At 38.5% G+C, this 23,391-nt stretch overlaps 1 protein-coding gene across 1 annotated transcript in view; it reads left to right on the top strand.

Annotated features, from left to right (window-relative positions):
- The window catches only part of SUCLA2 (succinate-CoA ligase ADP-forming subunit beta), a 58,542-nt gene that overhangs the window by 32,372 nt on the left and 2,779 nt on the right, over positions 1–23,391 (top strand). Inside the window, exons 6-10 of the mRNA XM_047723430.1 lie at positions 1,472–1,610; positions 6,424–6,585; positions 6,679–6,821; positions 19,886–20,006; positions 20,685–20,773. Coding sequence (XP_047579386.1) covers positions 1,472–1,610; positions 6,424–6,585; positions 6,679–6,821; positions 19,886–20,006; positions 20,685–20,773 — 654 coding nt within the window. The remainder of the gene's footprint in view (positions 1–1,471; positions 1,611–6,423; positions 6,586–6,678; positions 6,822–19,885; positions 20,007–20,684; positions 20,774–23,391) is intronic.

The following is a 23,391-nucleotide window of genomic DNA, read 5'->3' on the forward strand; positions in this document are numbered from 1 at the left end:
ACCAGCAGCCGAATGTCGGACTCTATCCCAGGACTCTGGGATCATTACCTGAGCTGAAGACAGATGCTTAACCAGCTGAGTCACCCAGGCGTTACTGAAATAAGTCTTAATAGAAAATGACATTTCGGGGCGCCTGGGTGGCTCAGTGGGTTAAGCCGCTGCCTTCGGCTCAGGTCATGATCTCAGAGTCCTGGGATCGAGCCCCGCATCGGGCTCTCTGCTCAGCGGGGAGCCTGCTTCCTCCTCTCTCTCTGCCTGCCTCTCTGCCTGCTTGTGATCTCTCTCTGTCAAATAAATAAATAAAATCTTTAAAAAAAAAAAAAAAAGAAAATGACATTTCTTAGCTTGATTATCTGCTTCATTGGCATTTGATTTTTTACAAAAACCATATTCACCCTTAAAGAATTTAAGATTTTCTGTAATTAAAATTCAAATGTATTGCAGCCTTGGATAGCAGTTGGAAAAAAGGTGAATGTCCTCCATAGTGTTTTTGAGCAGTGGCAGCAGTTAGAATAAACATACAGACATGTAGCTTCCATACCAGTGGTTCAGAATTGCTTATGGAACTTCAAAAGTTATGGATGGCTTGGTCCATTATAGAACTTGTGAACTGGAACTTCTCAGTTATGACCTTGGGATATGTATTTTTTTTTTTTTTTAAAGATTTTCTATTTATTTAACAGACCACAAGTAGGCAGAGAAGTAGGCAGACAGAAATGGGGAAGCAGGCTCCCCGCTGAGCAGAGAACCCAACGTGGGGCTCGATCCCAGGACCCTGAGATCGTGACCTGAGCTGAAGGCAAAGGCTTAACCCTCTGAGCCACCCAGGTGCCCCAGGATATGTATTTTTAAAAAAGCTCTTCAGGTATATCTAGTTAGGGATTTCTGCTCAGAGCTATAAACTCTTCTATTAGATTCAAAGCTAAAGTAGCTGTATCTTTTGGGCTTCACTTGTATTAGGTGCTTAGTAGATTTTTGAATGAATGCAGTTACACTGATTTTGTGTCCTCATTGCTTGGTAGATATTCTTCATAAATTACCTAAGAGGTAAGATCAGATGATTTAATATTTTTGCTATCATTTGGACTATTGGGATTGTCAGTCCACATTGTATATGTCGTTTTAATAAAATATGAGCCTCTTCTTTCAGTTTAGGTTTACCATAAGGCTTAGAGGCAGTATGGAGGCTATGGAATAAACACTGGAACTGGAATCTAGGCAAATGGCAAGTCACTTGACCTTTCTAAATTTCTTTCTCATTTGTAAAATGGGTATACTACTTGCCTTGTGAGAATTTTGAATAAAAAGTTTTGTTTAACCATTTAGTAGTAGTAGCTGCTATTTCAGTCATTCATGTTTGGGGACTACAAATATTCATGCTTATCATTTTAATGATGAATTATAAGGTTTTTTATTTACAAGAATTTAATGTTATTGGATATATTATAATAAAGAGACAAATGAATTTCAGCTTGCACAGAAGATGGGATTTCCACCTAATATTGTGGATTCTGCGGCAGAAAATATGATCAAGCTTTACAACCTTTTCCTGAAATATGATGCGACTATGGTAGAGATAAATCCAATGGTAGAGGATTCAGATGGATCTGGTAAGGTATCTTTTTTTTTAATCAAGCATTAATGATATATTTATTTACCAATGATATGTTTCACTAGGGAAGTTTAACTCATAATGGAGTGAAGGCATTCCTATCTAGAAACTTACTTTAAAATAAACAGAATGAATGTGAACAAATATTAAAGATACCTATTAAAATAAACACATGGGGAGGGTGTTAAAGTTACACTGTACCTTATGGGGGCTATTAGCCACATGTGGCAATTAAAATTAATTAAAATGATATGTGATTAAAATATTCCCCAGTCAAACTAGTCACATTTCAGCTGTTCAGTAGCTGCATGTGGTTACCACATTAGATAGCACGCATATAGAACATTGCCATCATTGCAGAAAGTTCTTTTGGGCAGTGCTGATTAGAGTATCCGGTGTGGTAGTGAGTAAATGGCTGTAGTTATGGAAATTAGCCATTTTAGTCCTCACAAGTTTCAGACTTTAGAGTCATCATGGGTCTTTATTATACAGAGGGTAGACTTTGATACTTGAGTCCTTTTAATATTTTTATCCACTGGAGAAGTAAGATTAGCTTGTCACTTTGATACCTTTTCTTTTGCATGTGTTTAAAGATTTTGAATTATAACAATTTCCATGTATAGTTGTTTTATTGTTATAAAAATTATAAAGTTATATATATGTTATATATAAGTTATAAAAATATAAGTTGCATTATTGTAGCTTGTTTTTCTTGATTATTTGTTTTTATTTAAATTCAATTAGCCAACATATAGTACATCATTAGTTTCAGATGTAGTGTTCAATAATTCATCAGTTGCATATGATACCCAGTGCTCATCATATTATGTGCCCTTCTTTTTTTTAAAAATATTTTTATTTATTTATTTGACAGAGATCACAAGTAGGCAGAGAGGCAGGTAGAGAGAGGAAGAAGCAGGCTCCCTGTGGAGCAGAGAGCCCGATGTGGGGTTCTATCCCAGGACCCTGGGATCATGACCTGAGCTGAAGGGAGAGGCTTTAACCACTGAGCCACCCAGGTGCCCCTTAAGTGCCCTTCTTTTTTTTTTTTTTTTTTTTTTTTTTTTTTAATTTTTTTTTTTTTTAAGTGCCCTTCTTAATGCCCATCACCCAGTTACCCCATTCCTCCCTTTTCTTGATCATGTATATTAACAGCCTTTATTATTGTAATTTATTGGATTTGTTTCAAGTCACTTTGGACATTTTAATCTCTTAAGCATTTGTAGATCATCTTTCACTTTTATACTTCTAGTTACATTCTTTATTATAGAAATTGATTTTTGGTTGGTCATTTATATGAGTAAATTCTCTTTTGATCATACGGGTAGTTTATAAAGCTAAAAAATTAAGTTTTTTAGAAAGTAAAGGCACATTTTAAAAATGAATGTTCAGTGAAGGAGAATTATTTGTGTAGAACAGGTTATTTCTTTTTTTTTCCTCATGGAAACATTCCAAACGTTGAAAGCAAGATTCCTGAATTATTTTCAGCAGTGGAATTCTGCAGCCATATTCTTTTGTTAAGAGAATGTCTTTGTTCTCTTAAAAACCATTTTTTTCCCTTTGTATTTAGTTTTTCTTCTTTGTATGTATTTTTATATATTTCGAAGGAGGTTTTTTGTTGTTGTTGTTTGCTTGTTTGTTTTTCCTTTTCTGGTTAAGGGCATTGTATATTTACTTTAGAAAATTTGCACCAATAAAAAATTTATATAGCCTCATTACCTAACACTATTTTAATATTTCAGTAGCTCATTTCAGTCTGTTTGATAATTGGGATCATGTTGTCTATTCAGTTTGTATCTTTTCTTTTTAAAACTTAAAACTATATAATAGAATATTGGGCGCCTGCGTGGCTCAGTGGGTTAAGCCACTGCCTTCGGCTCAGGTCATGATCTCAGGGTCCTGGTATGGAGCCCCGCATCAGGCTCTCTGCTTGGTAGGGAGCCTGCTTCCTCCTCTTTCTCTGCCTGCCTCTCGGCCTACTTGTGATCTCTGTCAAATAAGTAAAATCTTAAAAAAAAAACCAAAACTATATAATAGAATATTTTGATGTTAAATATTTTTCAGTTTTTAAAGGCTTGTATATTATTTGTATATAAATCTTTGCAGTCTTCATTATCTTTTGTATGGATTCTTAGAAGGGGAATTTTTGGGTCAAAGAGGAATAATATTTTCACATATGTTTGACTGTTGGGTCAGGATAATAACATTTTGAGATGTATTTTGCCAGATTGTCATCTGGAAAAGTTGGTCTAACATACAGAGTGTCCATTTCATTGCCTACTTGTGGCAGAAGTAAGTTTTATATTGGGTTTAAACTCTGTCAAACTAATAATCAGGAAATGTCTTAATTTATTTTTCAGTTCTGTGGTTACTTGTGATGTTGAGAATTTTTCATGTTTATTGGGCATACATTTTCCTTGGTAGACTGCAGATTTTCTGTTGATGTCCCTTGGTAACTGTGTTAGTTTCCTGTGGCTTCTGTAACAAATTAAAATTACTACAAACTATGTGGCTTAAAACAACAGGTACTTAATCTCTCAGAGTTTTAGAAACCAGAAGTCCAAAATCAATGTCACATGAATTCAAGGTGCTCCCTCTAGAGGCTCCAGAAAGCCTCCATTCCTTACCTTTTGTAACTTCTTGTGTCATTCTGTTGATTGTGGCCACCTCATTCTAGTCTCTGCCTCTTGAGTCACATTGCCTCTTCCTCTTCAGTGTGTATCTAATCTCCCTCTGCCTCTCTCCTATAAAGATACTTGTGATGTAATTTAGGGCCTTTCAAGATAATCCAGGATAATCTTCTAAGATCCTTATTTTAATCACATCTGTAAAAATTTTAACATATAAGGTAACATTCATATGTATTAGGACCTATTTATCTTTGGGTGGCATTATTCAGCCTATTACAGTACTCAAAAGAAACATGGATAATTTTTCTTATTAATTTGATGAGGTCTTTATTTTTTGAAAATTTATTTACATGATTTGAAGAATATTTTTACTGGACATAGAAATCTAGCTTGATATATCTTTTTTCATCACTTCAAATATTTTCTCCTGCCCCATTCTCCTTCCTTTCTCTTCCCAGTATCACATGTTGGATAACTTCTTATGTATAACAGGTCACTTTTTTTTTTTCAGATTGGGTAACTTCTGTTTATCTGTCTTCAGGTTCATTGCATTGATCCATCTCCAATAAATACATTGTTAAGTACATCCAGAGAACTTTCCATTTTAGGTATTGAACTTTTTAGTTCTAGATTTTTCCACTAGGCTTCTTTTGATAGTTTTATTTTCTGTTGAGGTACCTCTCTGGCCCTTTATTATGGTCATATTTCCCTTTAAGTCCTTAAATGTATTTAAAAGAGCTTTCAGAGTCCTCTGATTCCAAATTTGGGTTGTGTTGGGTTTGGTTCTTCTTGACTGCTTTTTCTCTTTATCGGTGTGTTCATATTTTCCTGTTTTACCTTCACAGATCTAGTCGTATACTGGATATTTTGGGAGATGTGGTGTAGAGACAGAATTCTTTTATCTTTGAAAGAGTGTTGAGTGTTGGTTTATTGTTGTTATTAGTAGTTAACTTAGCTGGATTTCAAACTTTGTCTCTTGTTTTGGGTAGCCTTGTAGGCTTAAGCGGCTCAGTCTTTCAGCCTTTTATCAGGGATAGCAAGGAGAATGTTGTAGTTATATTGGAGTGAGGAAGGAATAAAGCACTGAAAGATGAAGTTGGCAACTGTAACCTTTATATTAGCCATTTTGGTAGAGTGCTGGAGGTAAAACCTGATTCGAGTGGATTTAAGGGAGGATGATGGGAGTTTAGGCAAAGTAGTTGGCGGATGTAAATATTTTCAGTTTTGTGGCCCACTTATGGTTTTCATTCCTGCTGCTTTTCTTCATATCCTGTTTGTCTTCCTTTTCCCCTTCTTTCTTAACAACCCATTAGAAATATGTAAAAATGTGAAATCTATTCTTAGCTCACAGGTAATACAAAATAGGTGTAGTCTCAGTCAGGCCCCTGAGCCATACTGGTTTTTTGCTGACCCTTGGTTTATATAGACAAGTCTGTCAAGGACTTTTGCTGTATATGAAGAGAAGAGTAAGAGGGAAGAGGTGGCAAATTATTTTTTTCTTCTTTTTATGGTGGGAGAAATAACAGTGTTTTTGCAGATCATTGGCATTTAGCCAATAGCAAAAAGGGGGCAGTTTATAATGCAAGAAGGATAGAATTGCTAGAACAATGTCCTTCCGTAAGTAAGAGACAGTGGGGTCCAAGGCACATGAGAAGGGGGATAGCTAGGTGCTTGGCTGATTTGTTTTTGGTAACTTTAAAACAAATTTTAGGTGTTTTTGAAGTTTTTGGTTTTTTTTTCCCTTTTATCCGTTACCATCTGGCTAGGATGGATGTATAACTAGTAACTTTGATAGAGCAATTTTAATTCCCAAATACTCTTTTTTTTTTTAAGATTTTATTTATTTATTTGACAGAGAGAGATCACAAGTAGGCAGAGAGGCAGGCAGAGAGAGAGAGGGGAGGAAGCAGGCTCCCTGCTGAGCAGAGAGCCCGGTGCTGGGCTTGATCCCAGGACCCTGGGATCATAACCTGAGCCGAAGGCAGAGGCTTTAACCCACTGAGCCACCCAGGCGCCCCCCAAATACTCTTTTTTAATAAACAGTTTGAATACATTGTGAACATAAATTGAAATATTTTCAATACAAAACCTTTTTCTCCTAAACTAAGAACATTTCACTATTGGATGGTTTATTGTGTTTCTTTTGAAATTCAGATCATTTTCTTTTTTTTTCCTTCATAGTGCTGTGCATGGATGCAAAGATCAATTTTGATTCTAATTCAGCTTATCGCCAGAAGAAAATCTTTGACTTACAGGACTGGACCCAGGAAGATGAAAGGGAGAAAGGTGCAGCTAAGGCAGATCTCAACTACATTGGCCTTGATGGAAATATAGGCTGTCTAGGTACCATGTGTTGTTATGTTAAAGGTGGTTGGCTGAACTTAATTTATTTTCTTTGTGTTTGTTGTTTATACAAGTCATTTTCCCTCTTGACAGTAAATGGTGCTGGTTTGGCAATGGCCACAATGGATATAATAAAACTTCACGGAGGGACTCCAGCGAACTTTCTTGATGTTGGTGGTGGTGCCACAGTCCATCAAGTAACAGAAGCATTTAAGCTTATTACTTCAGATAAAAAGGTAAGGGCCGGGCTTATATTTAGAATTTGAATGACAAGAAGTAACTTGATTAATTAGTTGATGTGGTCATTACAGTAGTAGAGCATTAAATTTCAAAAGACCTAACTAGCTTAGAAGAATTGCTGAAATCAATGCAATAAAAGTTGACTAGAAAAAAAGGTAGTTTCCTGCTGTAATTTAGAAAACAAGATGAAGATATATTAGATGGTATTAGGTAATACTCTGAATAGTAGTGATCTAGTACGGGAGCCATTCCTATAAAAAACTGCTAGAGACGGTGGTTGACCACAAAAGCCCAGAGATCTGGAAAATCTATAAAGCTACAAAGAAGAAAATTAAAATTACCTTTAATTCTATCCAGAGATTATTTTTGTTACTATATACTTACCATTTTTTTTTAATTTGTTAATGCTTGTATATTTCACACATACACACACACACACACACACTCTCACACTCCCTTTCTCTGTTTCTGTTTGCATATATATATATAGAGAGAAACAGTTTATTAAGATATAATTCACATGCCATCTAGTTCACCTATTCGTAAATATATGTCAAAACAATAGTTTGAGTTTTTTGGCTAGCATATCTTTTTCCCCCTTATTTATTTATTTATTTATTTATTTATTTTTATTAACATGTATTATCTTTTTCCTATTTATTTATTTATTTATATTAACATATAATGTATTATTTGCCCCAGGGGTACAGGTCTGTGAATCATCAGGCTTACACATTTCACAGCACTCACCACAGCACATACCCTCCCCAACGTCCATAACCCAGCCATCCTATCCCTACCCCTCCTCACCCCCAGCAACCCTTAGTTTGTTTTGTGAGATTAAGAGCCCCTTATGGGGGAGGAGTCAAGATGGCGGAGAAGTAGCAGGCTGAGACTACTTCGGGTAGCGGGAGATCAGCTAAATAGCTTATCTAAAGATTGTAAACACCTACAAATCCAACGGGAAATTGAAGAGAAGAAGAACAGCAATTCCAGAAACAGAAAATCAACCACTTTCTGCAAGGTAGGACTGGCGGAGAAGTGAATCCAAAGCGACGGGAAGATAGACCGCGGGGGGAGGGGCCGGCTCCCGGCGAGCGGCGGAGCAACGGAGCAAAATCAGGACTTTTAAAAGTCTGTTCCGCTGAGGGACATCGCTCCAGAGGCTTAACTGGAAGCCCAGGCCCGGTCAGCGCGGCCTCAGGTCCCGCAGGGTCGCAGAAGGATCGGGGGTGTCTGAGTGTCGCAGAGCTTACCGGTATTAGAACGGGGAAGCCGGCTGCAGAGACAGAGCCGAGGAGTGACTCTCAGCTCGGGGTTGCCTTGAACCGGTCTCAGGCTCGGTCAGCTCGGAGCGTGGCCGGAGGCCAGGGTGGCGGGAGTCTTTGGGCGCTGTTCTCTGAGGGCGCACTGAGGAGTGGGGCCCCGGGCGCTCGGCTCCTCCGGGCCGGAGACCGGGAGGCCGCCATCTTTATTCCCGTCCTCCGGACTCTACGGAAAGCGCTCAGGGAACAAAAGCTCCCGAAAGCGAACCCCAGCGGATTACACAGCGCGGCCCCGGGTAAGGGCGGTGCAACTCCGCCTGGGGCAAAGACGCTTGAGAATCACTACAACGGCCCCTCCCCCAGAAGATCAACGGGAAACCCAGCCAGGACCAAGTTCACCTACCAAGGAGAGCGGCGGAATTCCAGAGGAGAAGAAAGCAAAGCACAGAACTCATGGCTTTCTCCCCATGATTTTTTAGCCTTGCAGTTAATTTAATTTTTTTTTCTTTTTCAATTTTTTTTTTCTTTTTCTCTTCTTCTGCTGAATTTTTTTTAACTTTTACCGTTTTCTTTTTTTAACGTTTTTTAAATAGTTTATCTAATATATATATTTTTTTTCCTCTTTTTATATTTTTTCTTTATCGGCTTTCTTTTTTTTAATAGTTTCTTTTTTTTTTTTTTTCTTTCTTTCTGAACCCCTTTTTTCCCCTTTCTCCCCCCTCACAATTCGGGATCTCTTCTGATTTCGCTAAAGCATATTTTCCTGGGGTTGTTGCCACCCTTTTAGTATTTTACTTGCTCCTTCATAAACTCTTATCTGGACAAAATGACAAGGCGGAAAAATTCACAACAAAAAAAAGAACAAGAGGCAGTACCAAAGGCTAGGGACCTAATCAATACAGAGATTGGTAATATGTCAGATATAGAGTTCAGAATGACGATTCTCAAGGTTCTAGCCGGGCTTGAAAAAGGCATGGAAGATATTAAAGCAACCCTCTCAGGAGATATAAAAGCCCTTTCTGGAGAAATAAAAGAACTAAAATCTAACCAAGTTGAAATCAAAAAAGCTATTAATGAGGTGCAATCAAAAATGGAGGCTCTCACTGCTAGGATAAATGAGGCAGAAGAAAGAATTAGCGATATAGAAGACCAAATGACAGAGAATAAAGAAGCTGAGCAAAAGAGGGACAAACAGCTACTGGACCACGAGGGGAGAATTCGAGAGATAAGTGACACCATAAGACGAAACAACATTAGAATAATTGGGATTCCAGAAGAAGAGGAAACAGAGAGGGGAGCAGAAGGTATATTGGAGAGAATTATTAGAGAGAATTTCCCCAATATGGCAAAGGGAACAAGCATCCAAATTCAGGAGGTTCAGAGAACCCCCCTCAAAATCAATACGAATAGGTCCACACCCCGTCACCTAATAGTAAAATTGACAAGTCTTAGTGACAAAGAAAAGATCCTGAAAGCAGCCCGGGAAAAGAAGTCTGTAACGTACAATGGTAAAAATATTAGATTGGCAGCAGACTTATCTACAGAGACCTGGCAGGCCAGAAAGAGCTGGCATGATATATTCAGAGTACTAAATGAGAAAAACATGCAGCCAAGAATACTATATCCAGCTAGGCTATCATTGAAAATAGACGGAGAGATTAAAAGCTTCCAGGACAAACAAAAACTGAAAGAATTTGCAAATACCAAACCAGCTCTACAGGAAATATTGAAAGGGGTCCTCTAAGCAAAGAGAGACCCTCAAAGTAGTAGATCAGAAAGAAACAGAGACAATATACAATAACAGTCACCTTACAGGCAATACAATGGCACTAAATTCATATCTCTCAATACTTACCCTGAATGTTAATGGGCTAAATGCCCCAATCAAAAGACACAGGGTATCAGAATGGATAAAAAAACAAAAACCATCTATATGTTGCCTACAAGAAACTCATCTTAAACCCGAAGACACCTCCAGGTTTAAAGTGAGGGGGTGGAAAAGAATTTACCATGCTAATGGACATCAGAAGAAAGCAGGAGTGGCAATCCTTATATCAGATCAATTAGATTTTAAGCCAAAGACTATAATAAGAGATGAGGAAGGACACTATATCATACTCAAAGGAACTGTCCAACAAGAAGATCTAACAATTTTAAATATCTATGCCCCTAACGTGGGAGCAGCCAACTATATAAACCAATTAATAACAAAATCAAAGAAACACATCGACAAGAATACAAAATAGTAGGGGATTTTAACACTCCCCTCACTGAAATGGACAGATCATCCAAGCAAAAGATCAACAAGGAAATCAAGGCCTTAAATGACACACTGGACCAGATGGACATCACAGATATATTCAGAACATTTCATCCCAAAGCAACAGAATACACATTCTTCTCTAGTGCACATGGAACATTCTCCAGAATAGATCACATTCTTGGTCCTAAATCAAGTCTCAACCGGTATCAAAAGATTGGGATCATTCCCTGCATATTTTCAGACCACAATGCTCTAAAGCTAGAACTCAATCACAAGAGGAAATTTGGAAAGAACCCAAATACATGGAGACTAAACAGCATCCTTCTAAAGAATGAATGGGTCAACCAGGAAATTAAAGAAGAATTGAAAAAATTTATGGAAACAAATGATAATGAAAACACAACGGTTCAAAATCTGTGGGACACAACAAAGGCAGTCCTGAGAGGAAAATATATAGCGGTACAAGCCTTTCTCAAGAAACAAGAAAGATCTCAGGTACACAACCTAACCCTACACCTAAAGGAGTTGGAGAAAGAACAAGAAAGAAACCCTAAACCCAGCAGGAGAAGAGAAATCATAAAGATCAGAGCAGAAATCAATGAAATAGAAACCAAAAAAACAATAGAACAAATCAACGAAACGAGGAGCTGGTTCTTTGAAAGAATTAATAAGATTGATAAACCCCTGGCCAGACTTATCAAAAAGAAAAGAGAAAGGACCCAAATAAATAAAATCATGAATGAAAGAGGAGAGATCACAACGAACACCAAAGAAATACAGACAATAATAAGAACATACTATGAGCAACTCTACGCCAACAAATTTGACAATCTGGAAGAAATGGATGCATTCCTAGAGACATATAAACTACCACAACTGAACCAGGAAGAAATAGAAAGCCTGAACAGACCCATAAGCAGTAAGGAGATTGAAACAGTCATCAAAAATCTCCAAACAAACAAAAGCCCAGGGCCAGACGGCTTCCCGGGGGAATTCTACCAAACATTTAAAGAAGAACTAATTCCTATTCTCCTGAAACTGTTCCACAAAATAGAAGTAGAAGGAAAACTTCCAAACTCATTTTATGAGGCCAGCATCACCTTGATCCCAAAACCAGACAAGGATCCCAACAAAAAAGAGAACTACAGACCAATATCCTTGATGAACACAGATGCAAAAATTCTCGCCAAAATACTAGCCAATAGGATTCAACAGTACATTAAAAGGATTATTCACCACGACCAAGTGGGATTTATTCCAGGGCTGCAAGGCTGGTTCAACATCCGCAAATCAATCAATGTGATACAACACATTAATAAAAGAAAGAACAAGAACCATATGATACTCTCCATAGATGCTGAAAAAGCATTTGACAAAGTACAGCATCCCTTCCTGATCAAAACTCTTCAAAGTGTAGGGATAGACGGCACATACCTCAATATTATCAAAGCCATCTATGAAAAACCCACCGCAAATATCATTCTCAATGGAGAAAAACTGAAAGCTTTTCCGCTAAGGTCAGGAACACGGCAGGGATGTCCGTTATCACCACTGCTATTCAACATAGTACTAGAAGTCCTAGCCTCAGCAATCAGACAACAAAAGGAAATTAAAGGCATCCAAATCGGCAAAGAAGAAGTCAAACTATCACTCTTCGCAGATGATATGATACTCTATGTGGAAAACCCAAAAGACTCCACTCCAAAACTGCTAGAACTTGTTCAGGAATTCAGTCAAGTGTCAGGATATAAAATCAATGCACAGAAATCAGTTGCATTTCTCTACACCAACAACAAGACAGAAGAAAGAGAAATTAAGGAGTCCATCCCATTTACAATTGCACCCAAAACTATAAGATACTTAGGAATAAACCTAACCAAAGAGACTAAGAATCTATACTCAGAAAACTATAAAGTACTCATGAAAGAAATTGAGGAAGACACAAAGAAATGGAAAAATGTTCCATGCTCCTGGATTGGAAGAATAAATATTGTGAAAATGTCTATGCTACCTAAAGCAATCTACACATTTAATGCAATTCCTATCAAAGTAACATCCATTTTTTTCAAAGAAATGGAACAAAGAATCCTAAAATTTATATGGAACCAGAAAAGACCTCGAATAGCCAAAGGAATATTGAAAAAGAAAGCCAAAGTTGGTGGCATCACAATTCCGGACTTCAAGCTCTATTACAAAGCTGTCATCATCAAGACAGCATGGTACTGGCACAAAAACAGACACATAGATCAATGGAACAGAATAGAGAGCCCAGAAATGGACCCTCAACTCTATGGTCAACTCATCTTCGACAAAGCAGGAAAGAATGTCCAATGGAACAAAGACAGCCTCTTCAATAAATGGTGTTGGGAAAATTGGACAGCCACATGCAGAAAAATGAAATTGGATCATTTCCTTACACCACACACGAAAATAGACTCAAAATGGATGAAGGATCTCAATGTGAGAAAGGAATCCATCAAAATCCTCGAGGAGAACACAGGCAGCAACCTCTTCGACCTCAGCCGCAGCAACATCTTCCTAGGAACATCACCAAAGGCAAGGGAAGCAAGGGCAAAAATGAACTTTTGGGATTTTATCAAGATCAAAAGCTTTTGCACAGCAAAGGAAACAGTGAACAAAACCAAAAGACAACTGACAGAATGGGAGAAGATATTTGCAAATGACATATCAGATAAAGGGCTAGTGTCCAAAATCTATAAAGAACTTAGCAAACTCAACACCCAAAGAACAAATAATCCAATCAAGAAATGGGCAGAGGACATGAACAGACATTTCTGCAAAGAAGACATCCAGATGGCCAACAGACACATGAAAAAGTGCTCCACATCACTCGGCATCAGGGAAATACAAATCAAAACCACCATGAGATATCACCTCACACCAGTCAGAATGGCTAAAATTAACAAGTCAGGAAATGACAGATGCTGGCGAGGATGCGGAGAAAGGGGAACCCTCCTACACTGTTGGTGGGAATGCAAGCTGGTGCAACCACTCTGGAAAACAGCATGGAGGTTCCTCAAAATGTTGAAAATAGAACTACCTTATGACCCTGCAATTGCACTGCTGGGTATTTACCCTAAAGATACAAACATAGTGATCCGAAGGGGTACATGCACCCGAATGTTTATAGCAGCAATGTCTACAATAGCCAAACTATGGAAAGAACCTAGATGTCCATCTACAGACGAATGGATAAAGAAGATGTGGTATATATACACAATGGAATACTATGCAGCCATCAAAAGAAATGAAATCTTGCCATTTGCGACGACGTGGATGGAACTAGAGGGTATCATGCTTAGCGAAATAAGTCAATCGGAGAAAGACAACTATCATATGATCTCCCTGATATGAGGGAGAGGAGATGAAACATGGGGGGTTGAGGGGGTAGGAGAAGAGTAAATGAAACAAGATGGGATTGGGAGGGAGACAAACCATAAGTGACTCTTAATCTCACAAAACAAACTGAGGGTTGATGGGGGGAGGGGGTTGGGAGAGGGCGTGGGGTTATGGATATTGGGGAGGGTATGTGCTATGGTTGTGAAGTGTGTAAACCTGGCGATTCGCATACCTGTACCCCTGGGGATAAAAATATATGTTTATAAAGCTGTAAAAAAAAAAAAAAGAAAGAAAGAAAGAAAGAAAGGATGAATACCCAAGTTTTGTAGCAACATGGACGGGACTGGAAGAGATTATGCTGAGTGAAATAAGTCAAGCAGAGAGAGTCAATTATCATATGGTTTCACTTATTTGTGGAGCATAACAAATAGCATGGAGGACAAGGGGAGATGGAGAGGGGAGTTGAGGGAAATTGGAAGGGGAGGTGAACCATGAGAGACTATGGACTCTGAAAAACGATCTGGGAATTTTGAAGGGGTGGGGGGTGGGAGGTTGGGGCACCAGGTGGTGGGTATTGTGGAGGGCACAGATTGCATGGAGCACTGGGTGTGGTGCAAAAATAATGAATACTGTTATGCTGAAAAAATAAAAAAATTAAAAAAAAAAAAAAAAAAAAAAGAGAAAAAATGGAAAAAAAAAAAAAAAAAAAAAAAAAAAAGAGTCCCTTATGGTTTGTTTCCCTCCCAGTCCCATCTTATTTCATTTTTTCCTTTCCTACCCCCCATCATCCCCTGCCCTGCCTCTCAGATGCCTCATATCAAAGAAATCCTATGATAATTGTCTTTCACTGATTGACTCATTTCACTCAGCATAATACCCTCTATTTTCATCCATGTCATTGCAAATGCAAGATTTCATTTCTTTTGATGGCTGCATAGTATTTCATTTTGTGTGTGTGTGTGTGTGTGTGTGTGTGTGTGTGTAAACACACACACACACCACATCTTCTTTATCCATTCATCTGTTGATGGACATCTAGGTTCTTTCCATAATTTGGCTATCGTGGACATTGCTGCTATAAACATTCAGGTTCACGTGCCCCTTCAGATCACTGCCTTTGTATCTTTAGGGTGAATACCCACTGTGCGATTGCTGGGTCGTAGGGTAGCTCTATTTTCAACTTTCTGAGGAACCTCCATACTGTCTTCCAGAGTTGGCTGCACCAGTTTGCATTCCCACCAACAATATAGGAGAGTTCCCCTTTCTCCACATCCTTGCCAACATCTGTCGATTCCTGATTTGTTAATTTTAGCCATTCTTACTGGTGTGAGGTGGTATTCTCACTGTGGTTTTGATTTGTATTTCTGTAATGCCGAGTAATGTGGAACACTTTTTCATATGTCTTTTGGCCATCTGCATGTCTTCTTTGCAGAAATGTCTGTTCCTGTCTTCTTTGGCTAGCATACCTTGAACCACTTTTTACATAAGGTGTTCTTCTAAAACACTCATTTTAATGTTTGTATTAATCTTTCATATGTAGATAGGCCATACATTAGAACTATGATTTTATAAGTGATTATCAGAATACAAGGGATGTGAAGCATAATGATCCAAAAGATACACAATATTATTAATCATTTTTTAAAGAGGTAGATCTACTGTGTGGCCGTTGTGAGTTTTGTAAGACATGGAAAAATAAGATAGTGGCTTCTGTGGAACTAGTTTTACTGAATTCAGTACCGAGAATTCCTCATTGGTGAGGAGTATTTCTTTTCTTTCTTTCTTTCTTTCTTTCTTTTTTTTTTTTTTTTAAGATTTTATTTATTTATTTGACAGAGAGAGATCACAAGTAGGCAGAGAGGCAGGCACAGAGAGAGGGAGGAAGAGAACTGAGCAGAGAGCCTAACGTGGGGCTCGATCCCAGGACCCTGAGATCATGACCCAAGCCAAAGGCAGAGGTTTTAACCCACTGAGCCATCCAAGTGCCCCGGTGAGGAGTATTTCTTACTCACTGTTGCCTCTTCCTGTGGCTGGCATAGTGCTCAGTGCATACAGAGGTCATTAATAAATATTTATTATTGATGCTGCTGACAGTGTACCTTTTTACTTATGGTGTTAGACTCTAAAGTAATTAATAACTTTGTTTTTAAAAAATCTTTTTTACCACTCTTTGAGCCTCTGGAATTATTTGCCATATTTTGTTTTACAAAAAGCATTGAACTGAAATGAGAAATAACAGTGCTTTATTTTCCTTGTTTAATAACTGTTCAAAAAATAAATCTTATTGGAACTGTATTTCTGTAGCTTCTTTTGGTAAACTCTAAAAGCAGAGTGTTATTTAATTATTTAACTGTTTAGTACTTACTACGGTGAGCTAGAATTTTAACTCTTCTTCTAAGTAGAGCTTTTAGGGTCTACGTACAAGAATAGAGAAAAGCGTAAGAATTCCAGTGTTGTGGACTGACAGGAAGGGCATTGGAGTTGGAAACAGGCCAGGAACCCAGGGACACAATGTGGATAGCATTGAAATAGCTGTATACTTATTATGTCTCTTTGTGTTGGACACTGTACTTGGATTTGGGAATGCATGGTTACTTTGCTTAAGGCATTTTTATAGTCTGACTGGGGTGATAAACTGAATGTAGTGTTGTAGAAGAATAGAAGTCAGAGCTGGTAACTAGTAGGCAAATCAGGGAGACCTTCACTGAATGAATGATTCCTTGAGCTGTCTTGAGAAATTGAATGAGTTAGGCAAGAGGAAGAAAATATCCAAAGATATGTAGAGTCCAAAGATGCCTGGGTGGCACAGTCAGTTAAGTGTCTGCCTTCGGCTCAGGTCATGATCCAAGGTTCTGGGATCAAGACCCTCATCAGGCTCCTTGCTCGGCTGGGACCCTACTTCTCCCTCTGCCTGCTGCTCCCCCTGCTTGTGCGCGCTCCCTTTTTTTCTCTCTGACGAATAAATAAAATCTTAAAAAAAAAAAAAGGTATATAGAATCCAAAAAAGACCACTGTGTTTATGGAATGGTAAGGTGTTTATGTGTAAGAATACAGCATTTTTGGAATGAATGATTAAAGTCGGCAAATTGAGACTGCATTGTAGAGATCTCTGTATCTGTATCTAGTTAGGAAATTTGGATTTTAACTCCCTTACACAGGGATATATATATAAATATATCCCTTACCTTTTTGTTTGTTTATTTATTTATTTATTTTACCTTTTTTTTTTTTTTTTTTTTTAAAGAAGGTAACTGTGGTAGTAGAGGATGAAATGGAGTGGAAGGAGGCACTCTCAGGAGAGAGAGTTAAGTTGTTATATACCTGCTTGTGCAAAACTATGAAGAGGTCCCTGACAGAAGTAGTGTCAGTAAGAATAAAGCAAAGAAACCTAATTTAGAGGCATTTCTGAGACAGAATCATTAAATTCATCTTTTCCTTTTTTGTTGGGAAGCCACAGAGAAGGGTTGGTTAGGTTAACATTAAGGACTTCTTTTTGGGGAGAATCATTCAGTGGCAAGCATTTTGTGTAGTCAGAGGCAAAGTGGAGAAATAGGTGTTTCTGACTGGGTTGAACTTGTCTTGTGATGTCTCTAGCGGGTGATTATAATGATACTGTATAATATAATAATGTTACTATACTTCTTACAGTGGTTGGTTATATATTAAGAAAGTCCTCAGTACTTTGAGAAAAGTTGAAGTGTTAGGAAGTTGGTAAGATGACCCAGGGTGAGAGGCTGAAACCAAGAGTGGGAGCCCCTCCCACCGCTGGAGCTGAAGGACTGAATAGAGAAGGAAGACCCAATAAAATAGAGAAAGAGATAAGGAGAGATCTCCTGGAGATCAGGAGAGAGCAATGACATCTAAGGCCAAGGTGGAGAGGTTTGAGAAGTAAGGTGTAGGCAGCAGTGCATGTATAGGAATGATCAGGTAGACTGAATTAGGACTGAATTAGTGATTGGGAACCCTAGCAAGAACAATAGGGAAGAAGGACCAGAGACCAGGTTGTAATAGGTTAACTCTGATTGGGAATTGAGGGAGTAGAGACTTCCGGCAAAGATTACCCTTTCAGGGTATTTTTTTCTTTCTTTCTTTTATTCTTTTTCTTTTCTTTCTTTCTCTCTCTCTTTTTTTTTTTTTTTTTTTAAGATTTTATATATTAGAACAAGCAAGCATGAGTTGGGGGAGAGGGAGAAGCAAACCTTCCCTGCTGAGTGTGGAGCCCACCCTATAGGGCTCTATTCCAGGACCCTGAGATCATGAGCTGAGCCAAAGTCAGAGGTTTTACTGACTGAGCCATAGAGGCAACCCTCGGGGGATACAGAAGGACATAGTGTTAGCAGTTGAATGGAGGTGGTGTTGAGGAGAACTTTAGTGTGTATGTTTGCTTTCTTGTTTGTTTAGAAGACCAAGAATATGAGCTGTATCTAGCTAAGGAGAGAAGAGATTTGAGGATAAAGAAGAAAGTAAGTTTAGCTAATGGAATGAAGACCTGGAGGAGATAAAACACACTAATAAGATAGTGAGATTAGCTTTAGAGAGGGGGTTAACTCTTCCTCAAGGTGTCACTGGAGAAAGGAAGATCACATCTAAAAATTTGAGAGCTTGAAGGTGGGATAGGAGGCTTATGAAGAAAGTGAGAGGTATGAGGCAGACCACTAAAGAAAGGAAAGGATCGTTAAGGAAGAGTCATTATTGTACTGCTCTTTAGGTTATGCTGATGTTTCGGGTTATTGTTGTTTTAACTTTTTAGATTTTCCTTGAAGTTGCAATGAGTAAACTGATTGACTAGAATCATCCAAGAGTGCATTATTTGAAGGGATGGCAGAGGCAGACTGGTCTTGAGAGGAATGGGTATGGGGAAGTTAAGCATGCAGGTGACAGCGTCACTGGATCACTGAGCCACAGGATCCAGGCTCTGTAGTGTAGAAAACCAGAGCTGCTGAGAATCTGGGAGATTAGATCAAGGTTGAGAGACTAGAAGCTTTTAAGAGGAAAAGACTGGGTTTGATGGAGCTGGAGGTGAGAGGCAAAAGGAGAGGAGGTTGAGCAGAGAGTGGGATTTATACACTCAATATTCTAGAAACATTCATTCTGGTCAAGTCAAGGATTTAGCCTTGGTGATCATTAGTTGGAGAACCGGAGGTAAAAGTGACATGGTAGAGACACTTTAAGGCACGAGTGTTAGGTGATGCCTGTGGTATGTAGAAGCTACCCAGAATGAGGTGGGAGGGAGGAGAGGAGGGTGCGTCCAAGGTCACTGGGAATTCTAGTCTATTTCTTCATTTCTTAAAGGTCTAGAAATAATACTGGTAAAAATAAGGAATGCATAGTGTAGTTAAGTGTGTTTCAATCTTTTTAATGTCCTGTCGTTCACAGAAAATGGTATTTCAGTGGGGTATAGAAGATAGATGGAGAAGGTTGCTTGTAGACGGAGGCTACTGGCCCAGAGGCGCAGAGGTGTCCCAGAATCTTCCTAACTGCTCTATGGGTAGAGGGGAACAATATCTTGGTATGTCTGTAACCCATTTGTATTTCGCTAGTTGGAAGCTCTGGTGTAGGTAAATGAACTAAGACTCTTTTTTAAAAAATAGAAAAAGATTTCTTGGGAAATGATAGAAGAACAGTGATTCAGACTATCAGTGATGATGTAAGAATGTTGATCCAAACAGGCCTTGAGATTTGGATGTGAGGTGTAGCTAGGAGTGGGTATTCAGGAGAAGCTGAGTGATTTTGAGGTTCTGTTGTGTGTGAGAATTTGGTTGAGTTGGTGGGGATAAATGAAGAAAGAATGATAGGTGGTAAATATTAAATTGGAGATCTTGCATGTAATGTTATCTTATATCATGATCTGGGGCAGTCATGTTGGCGAATGGCTGTTTAATAGAAAACGAGTAAATGGAATCAGGGAATCTTGTTCATATGGGTTAGGAGAGAAGATGCTGTATAAGCCAGGTGTTGAAATCACCCATGTTGGGGAGAGTAAGTTCTGGTACGTGGTGGACTGCATAAACTTCAGTGGTGGGAGCTGCAGAGAATGTGATGTTCTGGTTGAAAAATATTACCATGAAATTAATTGGTATCGTAAGGCACAGACACTAGTATTTTCTTGAGAAGGAAGGACACATACTCCTTGCTTTTAAATTTTAATCTACAAAAACCATTTTATTCACAGGTACTGGCTATTCTGGTCAACATTTTTGGAGGAATCATGCGGTGTGATGTTATTGCACAGGGTATAGTTATGGCAGTAAAGGATTTGGAAATTAAAATACCTATTGTGGTACGGTTACAAGGTGAGTGTAAAAGATACCTTGCGGTTGTCCCATGAACTCTTGATTGTTTAAAAGTTCCTAATTCCAAGGAGTTCAATTCATTTAAAATAGAGTTTTCAAATAGCTTGATCTTTTAAATGAAAATGTTAATATATAATAGAAAATTTTTAAAAAAAATTTTTAAGGTTTATTTATTTATTTATTTATTTGACAGCGCTCACAAGTAGGCAGAGAAGCAGGCAGAGAGAGAGGAGGAAGCAGGCCCCCTGCTGAGCAGAGAGACCAATTCGGGGCTCTATCCCAGGACCCTGGGATCATGACCTGAGCCGAAGGCAGAGTCTTAACCCACTGAGCCACCCAGGCGCCCCTATAATAGGAAATTTTTAAGATGTGGGTTTAGAAAATATTTCTCATATTGGGGGAAAATTGCTCATAGTTTTGGTTGGTACAATTTAGTATGTTATTTATTTGTTGTGCTTTGTTTTAAATTCTGACTTGCCTAAGTTACCATGGACATGGTAAGGCAAGATATTTCCTAAGGTAGCTCCAGAATCTCATAGTATTTTCTTTGGTTTTAGAAGCATTTATTTTAGATGATGAAAGTACTCCTGATGTTGAAATTTCATATTGTGACCTGCATTTTAAATGAGTTTAAGCATGTATTTAAAACATCTTTATATTTGTATAAATCATTTCCAGGTACAAGAGTTGATGATGCTAAAGCACTGATAGCAGACAGTGGACTTAAAATTCTTGCTTGTGATGACTTGGATGAAGCTGCTAAAATGGTAAACACACTACGTTACATATCTAAGGGTAAATTTGCAAAGTGTATAAGATGGGATGATAGGTATAATCAGTTCAGTGCTCCTAATACTTAGCAGAAACACTCATTGTTGGCAGTATTAGCTGGCTCATTTTAGAGTCTAAGTTAATTTCATTTATTTATTTTTATTTTTATTTTTTTAAATGATTTTATTTAATTGAGAGACAGAGCATGAGGTGGGGGGCAGCAGAGGGACAAGCAGACTCCCTCCTGAGCAGGGAGCCCAATGTGGGGCTCAGTTCCATGACCCTGAGATCAGGACCTGAACCAAAGTCAGGCACTTAACCTACTGAACCACCCAGGCACCCCCTCATTTATTTTTAAAGGAATTTTTGTTTTATATAAATAATACGTGATTCCAAAGTTGAAACTAAACCAAGGTATATTCAGAGAATCTAGCTTTTATACTTTTAAACTTTTTATACTTTTATAATATATCCTGTTTCCTTCTTCCCCACACATAACCAGTTTTTTTTTTTTTTTAAGATTTTATTTATTTATTAGAGAGAGAGAGAGCACATGAGCACAGGCAGACAGAGTGGTAGGCAGAGGCAGAGGGAGAAGCAGGCTCCCCGCTGAGCAAGGAGCCCGATGTGGGACTCCATCCCAGGACGCTGGGATCATGACCTGAGCCGAAGGCAGCTGCTTAACCAACTGAGCCACCCAGGCGTCCCCATAACCAGTTTTTTAAAGAAGTTTTTAGTTCATCCTTTCACTTTTCAAAAATAATACGCAAGTAATGTGTGTGTGTGTATACACACGTACATATACACACATATATATCTGTATCTCCACTTTCTCACATTGTATGATGATAACATACTTTATGTCATTTCTTCTACTTAGTAATCTTCTTGGAACACACTCCATAGTAGACATAGAGGTGTTTTTATTTTTATTTTTTTAAAATTTTTTAAATTTTATTTTTTATAAACATATATTTTTATCCCCAGGGGTACAGGTCTGCGAATCGCCAGGTTTACACACTTCACAGCACTCACCATAGCACATACCCTCCCCAATATCCATAACCCCACCCCCCTCTTCCAAACCCCTCCCCCCATCAACCCTCAGTTTGTTTTGTGAGATTAAGAGTCACTTATGGTTTGTCTCCCTCCCAATCCCATCTTGTTTCATTTACTCTTCTCCTACCCCCTTAACCCCCCATGTTGCATCTCCTCTCCCTCATATCAGGGAGATCATATGATAGTTGTCTTTTTCCGATTGACTTATTTCGTTAAGCATGATACCCTCTAGTTCCATCCACGTTGTCACAAATGGCAAGATTTCATTTCTTTTGATGGCTGCATAGTATTCCATTCTGTATATATACCACATCTTCTTTATCCATTCGTCTGTTGATGGACATCTAGGTTCTTTCCATAGTTTGGCTATTGTAGACATTGCTGCTATAAACATTCAGGTGCACGTGCCCCTTCGGATCACTACGTTTGTATCTTTAGGGTAAATACTCAGCAGTGCAATTGCTGGGTCATAGGGTAGTTCTATTTTCAACATTTTGAGGAACCTCCATGCTGTTTTCCAGAGTGGTTGCACCAGCTTGCATTCCCACCAACAGGTGTAGGAGGGTTCCCCGTTCTCCGCATCCTCGCCAGCATGTGTCATTTCCTGACTTGTTAATTTGAGCCATTCTGACTGGTGTGAGGTGATATCTCATTGTGGTTTTGATTTGTATTTCCCTGATGCCGAGTGATGTGGAGCACTTTTTCATGTGTCTGTTGGCCATCTGGATGTCTTCTTTGCAGAAATGTCTGTTCATGTCCTCTGCCCATTTCTTGATTGGATTATTTGTTCTTTGGGTGTTGAGTTTGCTAAGTTCTTTATAGATTTTGGACACTAGCCCTTTATCTGATATGTCATTTGCAAATATCTTCTCCCATTCTGTCAGTTGTCTTTTGGTTTTGTTAACTGTTTCCTTTGCTGTGCAAAAGCTTTTGATCTTGATAAAATCCCAATAGTTCATTTTTGCCCTTGTTTCCCTTGCCTTTGGTGATGTTCCTAGGAAGATGTTGCTGCGGCTGAGGTCGAAGAGGTTGCTGCCGGTGTTCTCCTCAAGCATTTTGATGGATTCCTTTCTCACATTGAGATCCTTCATCCATTTTGAGTTTATTTTCGTGTGTGGTGTAAGGAAATGATCCAATTTCATTTTTCTGCATGTGGCTGTCCAATTTTCCCAACACCATTTATTGAAGAGGCTGTCTTTTTTCCATTGGACATTCTTTCCTGCTTTGTCGAAGATGAGTTGACCATAGAGTTGAGGGTCCATTTCTGGGCTCTCTATTCTGTTCCATTGATCTATGTGTCTGTTTTTGTGCCAGTACCATGCTGTCTTGATGATGACAGCTTTGTAATAGAGCTTAAAGTCCGGAATTGTGATGCCACCAACTTTGGCTTTCTTTTTCAATATTCCTTTGGCTATTCGAGGTCTTTTCTGGTTCCATATAAATTTTAGGATTATTTGTTCCATTTCTTTGAAAAAAATGGATGGTACTTTGATAGGAATTGCATTAAATGTGTAGATTGCTTTAGGTAGCATAGACATTTTCACAATATATATTC

Source organism: Lutra lutra, chromosome 3 (assembly GCF_902655055.1).
Source record: "Lutra lutra chromosome 3, mLutLut1.2, whole genome shotgun sequence".
NCBI lineage: Eukaryota > Metazoa > Chordata > Mammalia > Carnivora > Mustelidae > Lutra > Lutra lutra.